General features: G+C 40.0%; 1 protein-coding gene across 1 annotated transcript in view; it reads right to left on the bottom strand.

The window, feature by feature from the left end:
- Positions 1 to 11: 11 nt before the first annotated feature.
- tnfsf10l (TNF superfamily member 10, like) overlaps positions 12 to 12650 on the bottom strand; it is a 43090-nt gene continuing 30451 nt past the window's right edge. The window contains exons 3-7 of the mRNA XM_026320632.1: positions 4889 to 4925; positions 4668 to 4775; positions 3093 to 3256; positions 2803 to 2913; positions 12 to 2721 (exon numbers count right to left, since the gene is read on the bottom strand). Coding sequence (XP_026176417.1) covers positions 2536 to 2721; positions 2803 to 2913; positions 3093 to 3256; positions 4668 to 4775; positions 4889 to 4925 — 606 coding nt within the window. The 3' untranslated portion in view covers positions 12 to 2535. The remainder of the gene's footprint in view (positions 2722 to 2802; positions 2914 to 3092; positions 3257 to 4667; positions 4776 to 4888; positions 4926 to 12650) is intronic.

Below are 12650 nucleotides of genomic sequence, written 5' to 3' on the forward strand. Positions count from 1 at the left end.
GTCAAATTTGATTTTCTTGAGCTGTGTTTTTTTTTTTCTTTTTTTTTTTGGGGGGGCCGCTAAATGATTATAGAAAACGTCTCGGGTTTGGACCTGACACAAACAGCTGGGCACTTCTGGTGTGGTGTTTTTAAAGAATTCTTTCTGTTTCTACATCAGATTTTATGTGGGTTTGAGACTAAAATGCAGTCAGAAAAGAGAGTTAACAGAAGGTAACTGGACAAGGTAAATAATCATCAGTTGGTACTCTCCCTGGAAATACATTACCAGACCTTCACTGCAGTCAGATTTATTTTATTTTATTTTTATTTATTTGCTTTTGGCATTTCACCTGGTGTTCAGCAAGAGAAACATGTGATCAGGTCAGGTGACAGATTTGGCCAGTCCAGGACATTCCAGTTTAACCAAAAAAATAAAAAAACAAAAAAATGTTCATACTTCATAGATTGAGAAATCTGGTTCTGCTGAACCCATCTGGCTGAGCTGGGACAGATTTTGTTTTTGCATTAATTCTGAATGGAGCTGAAAATCACTGGTTACCCAATAATGATGTTCAGTCTTAAAAATATTTTAAAAAAAAGGTTAAACTGTCCAAGGAAATAATAAACAGGGTAAATGAGTGAGACTACGAGTGCGTTTGTTTCTTCACACTGGATGTGCCAGTCGGTGATGTGTGTGTGTGTCTGCAGAGCACAGGCATGTAGTGTGCGGTAATGTGTAGGTCTGTATACTGTGTATGCACATGTGCATGCCAGATAAAATAGCACATAGGGGTCAAGTGTGTGCTAGTCAGGGCATGGCTTATGTCTGTGAATATCCTCTCTAGCTGCAGTTTGTTACAAAAATCTGCTTTGCGTTTTCTGAAAATGTTTCTGTGTTTGCTGAGGGACTTTGATATTCGCAGCATATGGTTGTTTCTCAGTGTGCATGTGTTTTTGCATATTTACCAGTGTTTTAGGAGGACTATCATCCACACTGTGAAGGTATTTATCTTTTGGTCAGTAGCTGCTGGTGTCTAAAGGTCCAACTAGATCATGTTCTTCAAGAACCTAATGATTACTATAATAATAATAACACATCTAGTTGGCTCATTATATATAGCAGGTCCTAAGTATAAGGCGAAACAGCTCTAAATAACTTTGGAAACAACAGTTTCATGAAACACAGATTTTCAAAAACCTTATATTTTTTTTTAAACCAAATCTAAAACAGTTCAATATTGATGAGAAACCCCTTTACCTTTGACCTGAAATTCACCATCATCATGCTTACTGTAAATGTTGTTTTGTGCAGCCTATCTATTTACACATGCATCTGTCGTAATGTTCCCGTGTTTGTCTTCTACTTGATTGCGTAACTGATCCTTAGAAAGAAACTGAATGCAGCTTCACAGGTTAGACAAGAAAGTCGAGATAGATCAAATTTTTAACATGAAAAATGGGGAGAATGAGAGAGAGAGGAGAGATCAACAACACAGACTGGTTAAACTACATATTCCCCGCAGCCTCTCTTTCTCCTTCCTTGTTTAATCCTCTGCTCGGCTTGTTCTTACCGCTGTTTACAAAATGTCTCTTTCTCTTCCTCCTTCTTTTCATCCCTCCTTTCCTGGCAGACTCCTTTGTTCAAAAGACACTTTGCGTTGCCTCTCACAGTCTTGTTACTGTACAATGTCTGGTGCAAAGAGACCATCCATATCTTCCAAAAAGTCTTTGCATAAAATCCACAGTTCTAGTGTTGCAGGTAGATAGTCCACAGCAAGTGTGTTTTTTAAAGTCTAGTCAAGAATTACTTTTAACATCACTGCAGTTCATTCTCATGGCCCGCTTAAAAAAAAAAAAAAGAAAAAAGTAAGATTCCAAAAAATTTCACTTTGGTTTGATTGATTTGCTGATGCCACTATTTCACAGTTCTGCCTGACGTTTAATGCAGAGGAGAGTTTTTATTGCATGTACATTCTTCGGTCTGGAGTTCAAATCCAAGGGCTCGATTGTTTCCAACTAAAAGGTCATTGATGTGCGAGATTCACTGAGACTCATGTTATTTTGGGATGCAGGGTGGTCTAATTTTCTGGGCAGTTCTATCAGAAGACCAGAATATGTTTGTTTTTTTTTTTTTCCTGTGGCTTACTTCTCTACTTCACATCCAAAACACAATTTCCTTCCTCAATGAGCGTCAGAAAATCAGTCTTCTCACATTTCTTTTCGTGTGATTGCACGTGTCTCTTTAAATTTTGCTCTTGATGGTTATGTTTCACTTAATGAGAGTACGGAGGACAAATTCACTCTCTTTTCCATTTCACCCTGTCCTCTTGCATGTTTTGTCGTTCAAGCGAAACCTTCAAACCACAATCCTTCCATCCTTCAATGTATCCAACCAAGCAAACACAGGATTCAAGATCCAGGCCAACGTCCCATACCTCTGCCTAAATGACCCTTTTTCCAATCAATGGATATTCAAAGGCCCTAAGCTCAGTCTCCAGCCCTCCCATTTATCCATCTATTATTTCATGTTTTTTTTTTCTTCCATCCTTTCCTCTCAGAGGTCTAGGCGGAAGGCACCAAAGTAGCTGGAGGAGTCATCAGCGTTGACCATGTTTGGGGAAGAGACGGAGACAAAGAGCTCATCGCCAGCCCTCAGTTCAAACAGTCCTCCCTGGTAGACTGAGTGGAGCGCATACTCAGCGTCTGGAGCCCAGCACTTGGTGCCCACCCCCTTCAGGAGCTGGAAAATTAAGGTCAGAAAAATGGTTTATAGTGTGTTTCAATCATCATGACCATAATATTCCTGTGAATATGGATTTACCTGTATGGGGCTTGGGTAGGAAGTTTTCTTGTAGACGCACTGCACCAGCTGGTGGCTGACACTGCGCTGGTCTCCATCACTGGCTGCAGGGGACGGATAACGGAAATACACCTAGAGATAAGGAAAGATGGGAAGAGAGGTCAAAATAAAACAGAGGGTTTTTGTCGTTCCACTCACACTATCAAGGTTTGTGTCTGTGATAGAGAATCTAAACTTAAACAATTAGTCACTTATTTAAGTTGGCTGAATATTAAAACAATATAATGGTACTGAAAGTACAATTTGATCACCTGTGAGTACAGGTAGTACCGCCCATCCTGAGGCACTCGTAGCTTCCCATTGGACAGGGTCATGTTGTGCAGGTGAGCTCCAAAGCTCTGATTGGCCCATGAGCGAACCACATGACGGCAGGACTGGTGGAGACCTGGTGTGGGGATTGGGTAGGGAGGGAACCCTGTGGGTGAGAAGCAGCAAAGACTGGTGAGAAACAAATTTCAAAAGGAAACAGGCAGAGAAAAAATAGGGCATTATGTCTACAAATGGCAGGTTACACCTTCAATACAGGCCCATCTACATACTGTAACTACTACATATTAAAAATCTGCTGTGGCTGGTGGATTATATCAGCTCTTTCTGTCATGAAATTTTATGGGGTGTGTGTGTGTGTGTGTGTGTGTGTGTGTGTGTGTGTGTGTGTGTGTGTGTGTGTGTGTGTGTGTGTGTGTGTAAATGCTGTAGTTTGCAAACATGCTATTGTTTCCTTCACATTTGTAAGATATTTTTTCTTAGAAGAGACATCAATGGTCAGCCCTCAAAGGTCCTCTCAATATTGTGCTTCCTTATGACAAATCCAGGCTGAATGTGTGAACCTCACCCTCTCTTCCTTCTTCCCTAATCCTCTCTCTCTCACACACACACACACACACACACACACACACACACACACACACACACACACACACACACACACACACACACACACACACACATACACACACACACACATATATACAACACGTTCCTTTCCCTTTGTCAAGTCAATGGAAATAGCATCAGGCAGCCTTTGCCAGATTGTTAACACCCTTCAGTTTGCACGCCAGTTTCAGATGAAACGATATGTTGGTCTGGATAACACACACATGCAAGAAAAAAGAAACACATTCCAAGTTTTTAACAACACACACACACACACTCCATTATTTGTAGCCATGACACTGTCCTAATGAAGGTCTGTTTTACTGCTGTGCACCATGATATACCTCTCTGATTTGGCCTTTAGCTATGCCATGAAAGCCTTCCTTGTAGAAACAGGCCTCTGGCACACAGGCAGTGATATTTATTGGAAGAACAACTGGGTGGACACACATAAACAGAATCCCTTAATTTACAACTAAACCTTTCACTATTGATTTAAGTAGCTTTAATGTACTTAATGTACATAAATAACTTTAATGGTCCCTGTAGACCAAGTTCAAGTCCAGTGTTGCTTGTGACTTTAGGTTTCTCTTACATGATTTTACATGATTAATGGATTTTGCCTCTTAATTTCATGTATTTCTGGCAACCTGCTCCCTAAACCTGAAGGCTATGGAAAGATTCACACACCTAAAATTTAAATGAAAGGTTGTGTGCACAGACTAATATCTGATTAGGGTGAATTAAAAGACATTTTAATACATTTTATTATAGTATGGATTTATTTCTTATTGCATAAAATATATGGTATATTCCAATCACTGTAAAATGTATCTAAAGATTATTAAACATATTGACAAATTCTTTTTTTTTTTTTTTTTTACACTTTTCCTAAATTCCTTGACCCAGAGGAATAATCCTGAACCAGTGGTGACATACAGATGCCTCACCTTGTGAGCCAGTGTCTCTGAGGGTCAAGTGGGCAGACGGCCTCTGGGCCACCGAGGTCATGAACTTTGACCCCGAGTTGTTGAAAGTGCGAGGCATGGTTCTCGCTTCTGAAAGAGAGGAAATGAAGGAATGTCAGAACCAAAGCTCTAAATGGATTGGTTTGTAGTGTGTGTGTGTGTGAGAGAGAGAGAGAGAGAGAGAGAGAGAGAGAGATGCTCACCAATGAAGGTTTGCTTGGAGATGATGTTCTCTGTCACCTGAAAAGAAAAAATTAAAATAGGGGTCAAAAATCTGATGGAAGAAAGAAGGCCAGGACTGTTGTTGTTTAAAGTGTCTGCTCTAGCCAGCTTAAAGTTTTACTGAACCTTTGTGAGATTAATTATTATCCAGCTGTTCTGTTTTAGTAGCCAGCACTCCCAGGTTTGGGGTTGTTTGTAGTTGTGCATTTTTGTGTGCAGACTGAATGGGTGTGAGATAATTTATTGTTTTAGTTTAAAATGATATGTAATAAGGTAAGTTTGACTTTAAATTAAAGACAGGCCACCCCCCACGCTCCCCATCGTATCTCTCCTGCCTCCCTCGATCATTATGGTAATAAAATATAACGTTCTGCACTTTTCTCCAAGACGGCACACGTCATTCTCCATCCTGTTTCTGTTTTAGTTCTCCTGCTCCTCTGTGTGATCCCTTACTCCCATGAGCCGCCTCTGTTTCATCTTCCCCAGATAGAGCCAGGTCATCTAAATATATACAGTGCATGTCTACACAGATACACAGATGGATTATTTCACTCACACATTCAGGAATTGTCCTTCTCTCTCTTTTTTACACATTTTCTCATCCTCCATTCCTTTTACTTTTCTTTTTTTAATTTCAGTATGTCTGCCCACTTATAATCTAGAGGTCACAGGTTTAATCACCTGTTACTAGTGATGTGGCTTGACTAAGGAGTCCCCACTGATATACATCTCACTGATTAATGTGCAGAAACACCAAAATCCTGGACATGATTAATCTCACTAGTGACTTTGATGGTCATCAGATATAACCATGACGATGTTGTTGGCAAAAGACTTGTTTCTCCTGCACTGAACACTCAACCCAACCTGCAAATTGGACATGATCACTCTGGGGTTTGCCGTGTGAGTGCGAGTGTGTGTGTGTCTGTTCTAGTGCCACCATGCCCCTCCCACCCCCACACTTGTGTATATCGTATATACTCTAAAGGGGATTGCATAACAGCAAAATACAGAGTGTGGACCCAGGCATGCTAACGTGCCTTGTTAAGCATAGCGTGTCTGTCACTAGCTCATAGTTTTCAAGTCCAGGAAATTACCAGCAGCACCACCACACACACTCAGAGAGAGAAAGGTCCCAACAGATTTTCTGCACTGCATGCAATTACAGTTGAACACTAAAAATGGAAAGAGGAGAACATTTTCGGGGATTTTTCAAATGAACTGTGAGCTTATAGGCCTCGGTCAGGGTGACTCCAGAACAGCATGTATACAAAATATCAACATGTCTACTGTTGTTCTAAAACCTCACTGGCAAAGCTGTTGGATTGCTAAAGACTGAAATCAGCTATAGAAGTTGCATGTTTCATTTATGTTCCACACCAAAGTGGGTGACATATCAGCTTGTGTAAGAATGTCAGATCAGGAAGTTAAATGTAGAAAACATGTGGAAGTCAAAGTGGATGCAGGTCAGCTTCCTCTACAGCTAACGTCTGTCTGGGCTCTAAAGTCTGGAAAGAGGTTCCATATGTTGGAGGTCGAGATGGTCATTTGAGTCATGCACCGCCTAAATAGCTCCCCACGAATGAGTCCAAATGAATGAATGAATGCAGCGTAGATGACATGTCAAAGATGCATGTGTGTTTCTCAGTGGAGTCTCTGTTTTCTAAGACTTTGTCTCCTTTGCTGTTGGTGTTTGATCTTCCACTGGTGGTTTTTATGACGTGGCCAAGGTCGTGTAAATGTCTGGCTCTGTTGGACGTCTCCTGAATGATGTCTTTTCATGTTAGCTGTTTGCATGTCCTCTCAACTCTAATGAGCTTAAGAACATGTTTGCTTTTATCTTGGTTTTCCTAAAGTGTCTCATCTGAACGCTTCATTTATACTCTCAGAAGTCAACAAACATGCATGTTGTTTTTTCCTAATGGCGACTTCATGTGGATAGATATTCATTTCCTAGAGTCTTAACCAACATCTGTACTTGCCTAACCCTTACCCTAACCTTAAAACTGGTCATCACCCTGATTCATCAATTTACTTTGGCAGGAACATGAAGAAGGTAGAGCCCCCACAATATGTCATATATCATTTATATTTAAATTTGAACTGGGTAAAAAGGTGGTGAAATGTCTTACTTAACTAACTGGCAGCAAAAATTTTAATTAGGGCTACTTCACTTTCTCTGGTTTCATAGACATCCCTCTGTATTGTTTGCATCCGCTGCATAATTTTTGGTGTTTGGTCACAGTGTAAAACACAATGACACTAAACATGATCCTGCAGGAAGGTTTTATATATTTGTTGCTTGTTGAATAAATGAAACCCTGACTTTAACATTAACCTTAATCTCAACTCAGATCATGACCCTATAGCCATAAAAGAGCCAGAATTCACCACTCAGTGAAAGGCTTTGTTATTTAAGCAATAAAAACTGTACATCTGACAGCAGGTTAATCACAACCTTTTACCTCATGTGCAGCAAAGTCTTCGGCACCTGCTTTCTGACAGCATTAAGTAAGTCATGTCTATATAAATATGTAGACTTTGCCCTTTAATGAGGTTTTTAGAGATTGTCACATATTGATTTGCTGGGCAAGATTACACTCTTGCCCTTGTTAAGTGCACTGCATTTGCTTCCAGTAAATCAGCCTGTTGCCTCTAAGTTCAAGTTCACTGGCAGCGTGACCTCCTATGCGTGCATGTAGGTTAGATTAACGTTAGGGCACTTTGAATGTGTGGGCTTTACAGCAGCCTGTAACACCACAGACTTGAAAGTCAACAGCTGCAATAACAATAGGAAACAAACCCTGAACTCTCCTCTTTCACCCTGTTTAGAACAACAGACAGAGACAAAAATAGTCTGATTTCTTCACGTCATACTGTGTCTGGCCAAAAACTAGAAAAAAAAGGACTTATAAATAAGACAGAGAGGGAAAATAGATACTATACAAGGGGAGAGAGAGAGACAGACAGTAACAGCAGATGGTGTGAATAAATCTTAAAAAATTTGGTACAGTGGGTTTCTTCTATTACATGCCTCCTGTTGCATTTGTGGCCACAACCCAAATACTGATGTCACAGCAGGTGACAGTTTACTACTACACTTTTGGTTAGGAGACTTGAAGGAGTATGAACTGAGCTTCAAAATGCTCGATGCTACACCTCCCACAATGCAACTCAACAGTATTTGAGCTTGGAACTGTAAATGCCCCTTTCCTTCAGTATATATGCTCCCTGTTTTTAAATGTATATCTATTTATTATTAGAGCGTCTTCACTTGTCCTTGTTACTTCATGGACAGGACTTGAAATTGATGCAGCTGGTTTTTATGGTAATATGTAAAAGTGAGACTACAGAGCCAAAAATCAAAAACTGGTGGGAAAAAAAGAAAACCAAGGAGCATAAGCTGGCATGCAATTATGGGAAACAAGAGGAGAGGAGGAAAGAAGTCAAAAAAACGTAGGGAAAACACAGAGAAGATTCAGAGTGGACAAGTGTGGAAAAAAAGAACAGGAGGAACATTGAAAGACAGGACTGAGAGAAAGAAGGAGGGTGAAAGGATGACAAGTATGCACATGAAGGAGTTTTTCTTCTTCAGATTAGCAGTAGCTGCAACCCAATACTTTAATATGCTGCTCGACCCAGACAGGCCTGGACTAGCTGTGTGTGTGTGTGTGTGTGTGTGTGTGTGTGTGTGTGTGTGTGTTTCAGTGTGTCAACACTGTGTAGTTCTTTGAGCTACAGCGACAAATTCTTATCAGGCCTGATGTGGTCTCAGAGGCTACTCATTCCTCACTGTGTGTCTGTGTTGTCCACATTTTGTGTGCAAGCACATGTGATTTCAGGGAAGCAAAGCGCAGTAAAACACAACTGGTTGAGTACATGAGCACTAAAGAGGGACACAAAATACTAACGGCTAATGCTGCACCTTAGCACTGAGTTGATGATTAATAAGTAGCCCAGACTGAGCCTAAGGTCAGATTGATATGTAGATTTGAGAAAAATGTAAACAGTTTTTTATATACCAGCTTTTTTGTTCTTCCTGGTAAAGCCTTGTCAGGGGGGAGCGGTTCTGATAAGATATCCGTCATTCTTGGAAGCTGGCAGCAGTTTCAGTGATAACACCACAAATTAAAACTTTACTGTGTGTTTTGAGCTTGTATGTGAATTGCTGCCTTAAAGAACTTTGGAAAGCCCTATAACAACAATCTGCTACAGTGTCTTGTTTTTCGCTTTCACTCTCTTTCCTTTCTAAAAATCTCCCTTAAACCAGATGAGTAATTGACGCCTGACAGCTCCATGGAAAATCTGACCTCAGGTAATTCTCCAAGCACTTCTGTGCCGATAAAGTTTGTTGTGTCAAAGTCAGGAAGAAAAGCAGTAAATATTCACATTTAAAAATGCTGGAATGAACAACCGTCGGCGTTTTCACTTGATTAATGACTTAAACAATTGACCAAGTGAGAAATGGTTCCAGGCCAATCTCAGGGCACACTGCCCAGTTGATAAGCAGAGGCAGCAACATACCTTTCTTCTGTTATATTTCTGACAAGAGTAGCGTTGACACAGAGTATGTGGCGTCTTGAAAGGGGTCTCCAAAATGACGTGTATCGACATCACGCTCTAAAATCCCACAGCTGTTAAAATAACCAGTGCTGCCAGATCAGACAAGTAAAACAGGATAAAAAAAAAAAAAGGTTAAGACAAAAACTTCAAAGCAGCATTTGAATTAGCCACAATAATATTACAATGCCCTGTAAGTCCATAATGACCCAGTTATGTACTCCAGCTAAACGTGTTTCTGATCCTATTTATGGACTATTTAATGTATATGTGGTTCACAGACGTGTCAGAATGAGATCTGATATCTACATTGAAAACACTTGTTGAAAATGTTAGCAGGCTCATGGGGCAGTCTGAGTCCTCAAAGCAGCTGAGTAAACCTGGGTACAGAGGAGAAATGTTTTTCCTTATTGCATTTGTTGAACAGATGCCAATTCAGCCTGGTCTTGAAGAGGCACACTGGCTTATACACGGTTAATAATCTAATACTTCACTGAATCTATGACATAAGATGTAGGTAGAGGAGGAAGCCAAAAGAGCAGTGGAGGTATTCCAAATTTCTGTTGTTTATCTGGTATTATGGGGGTTTTCTTGGTGTTTTTCATTAGTTACAGCTCTTCTCATCACTCCTTGTTGAAATGCTGTGGGCCTCATTACAGCACAGTTAACTTTACTTTGTACTTGTCTAGTAAATTCTGCTCTGTATGTAATATAGTCACTGAAAATAGACTCACCCGGTTTACTGTAGGCTTTCTGAGATTTTAATTTGCATTCATGTGCTTGAAATGCAAATTAGTTTAACTTTAATATTTTCATAAAGACCACAAAGCCACAAACAGCAGCAATGTAGACTAAACAGAACTGAAAACTATAACAATAGCAATGTAAAAGGAAAAACTTTTTCAGGGAGTGGACCTTGGTTTAAAAAATAATCATCCATAAATGCACCTTTGCTGTGTAGAAGACCTGCAGACTCACAGCAGTTAATGATGGTGTTGCGGTGACGAGGTGACAAACCAGTTTTGTCTGTCAAACAAGAAATGTATTATTTTTTTCTCCCACTTTACTTAAGAAACACTGAGAAGTATAGTTGTTTAAATGTAAAAGATGTCAGATGTATTGCATTACTTAGAGACAAAAGGATGTTGTGATTTTAGTAATGCAGGCCTTCACTGTGTGTGTCTGAACAGCCATCTGACTGTGATTTAGTCTCTCTCTCCGAGCCCTCATTAGTGGTTTATCGCTGGAAAGGTTTTATGACAGGTGACGCACCAGTGGCCGACCTGATGCCAGTCTCCGATAACTGACCTGCTCACTGGGGCGGTTTCCTGGCAGACAAATGTTGTGTAGGGGCAGTTTACTTGGCACACATGAACGAGAGACGTTTGGTTATTAGCTCAAATGCACGACTATAAACAACAATCAGTTCTCACTTGGTATGTGTATTTAACTTCCTATATGCCTTTCTTCACGTTTCTTTCTGTTCTCACTGAAAAAGACACAAACACCTACTAAACTGTAGTTGAGGAAGAAGTTTCCACACCCTCTCTCTCTCTCTCTCTATGTCTCTCTATCTGTCTGTCACCCTTAATCTCTTTCACAACATGGTTTTTACTCCTAAGGACACAAACAGCATGAAACTAGGCCAGGGGCGGGGTTGTTTTGCAGCTTCAGCCTTTTGTTTGTTTCACTCTGTTTTAGGTTTCATTCACATGAGCAAATACTAATATGAATAACTAACCCCTTTAGGTGTAGGTCACGATCAATGCAAAGTCGCCCTAAGACATGTAGTGCCGTTACGTCTTGTGTAGTGCAAAAACACACTAAGGTCAAGCTATTTCAGCTTTTTGGGGGGGGATTCTCGCTTCTCAGTCATATCCCTGATATAGTGTAGTTAAAGATATTAGAAAAATATGATTGGACGGAAGTTTTTGACACTTTTTACCTTAAGAAACTAAAAACTGTGATGCAAAGTGAGAAATATAATTAAGGATTGATTGGAACATACAGTATTTGCATTTAGTTCAGTCTCAATTCGTGTCACTAGAAAACTAAAGCATGTAAATGTTAGTAATCAGTGCTGATTTTTATTTCTGCTAATTTCTCTTTCTGTGTATTGGATTATATGCAGATGCATGCTAATGCAAACATTAACCTCCATCATATCCTTATATCTCAATTACAGTCAGTTTTATCGTTTCAGCAAGGACTTCGACCCCGTCGGTTGGTGCTGAGAGATGCAAAACAGATAATTACAGGACTGATGTGTATTTCAAAACAAAACCATTCATAGGCCTACAGTACAAAACTCGATCCTCCAGATGAGCACGTCAGCAGCTGTGATGCTACATAAACTATCATTTAACCTTTTCAATACCTCCTTAAATTGTGAGTAGAGCAGTTTAATTAACAAGACATTTGAATTTAATTACAATGAGCTTTTACCATAGATATTGACCAGTATCCATGATACAGCCACTTCAGGTTGAGTAATTTCTTATTTTATCATCACAATTTATTACTAAACTTAGGTCTGTTATTTTAATGCACAGGAAGCTGCTCCTTCAGTGAGGTCAGTTCATACAATACAATACAACTACTGTCTTATTTCCAAGCGTCTAAGTGCTTTTAGGATAAATCTACGTCGTAGTGTTACAAACCAGGGTTTTCAAAGCTTTTCTCTTATTCAGTTTCAGTATTTTTAGGTGGAGTGGTGTTTTTAATGACTAGTATTTTAATATAGATGTGATAAGATTAGTTTTGCTTTTGTACAGCTTTTGTTTCTGTTTGTCAAGTGTTACACCGCAATAAAAACCCTGATTTATCTGCAGAATAACTTTCACAGACTTGTCTTAATTCTCTGCATTGTCCAATGACCCCACCCATCTAGTACATCTGGCAGGTCAAAACACGCACGCACGCACGCACGCACACACACACACACACACACACACACACACACACACACACACACACACACACACACACACACACACACACACACACACACACACACACACACACACACACACTACGATCCATTTTGGCCCAAACCTGTCTGGCTGTAGTTCGTGGTAAATCATCTTCACAGACCACAGCTTTCAGCAGGACATATATTTTATATAAGTAAATCAGCTGAGTCTTTCTAAGTTCGCAAGGTGGAGAGCCTCAAGCTCTTATTGT

The sequence above is a fragment of the Mastacembelus armatus genome, chromosome 18, assembly GCF_900324485.2.
Source record: "Mastacembelus armatus chromosome 18, fMasArm1.2, whole genome shotgun sequence".
In the NCBI taxonomy this organism is placed as follows: domain Eukaryota; kingdom Metazoa; phylum Chordata; class Actinopteri; order Synbranchiformes; family Mastacembelidae; genus Mastacembelus; species Mastacembelus armatus.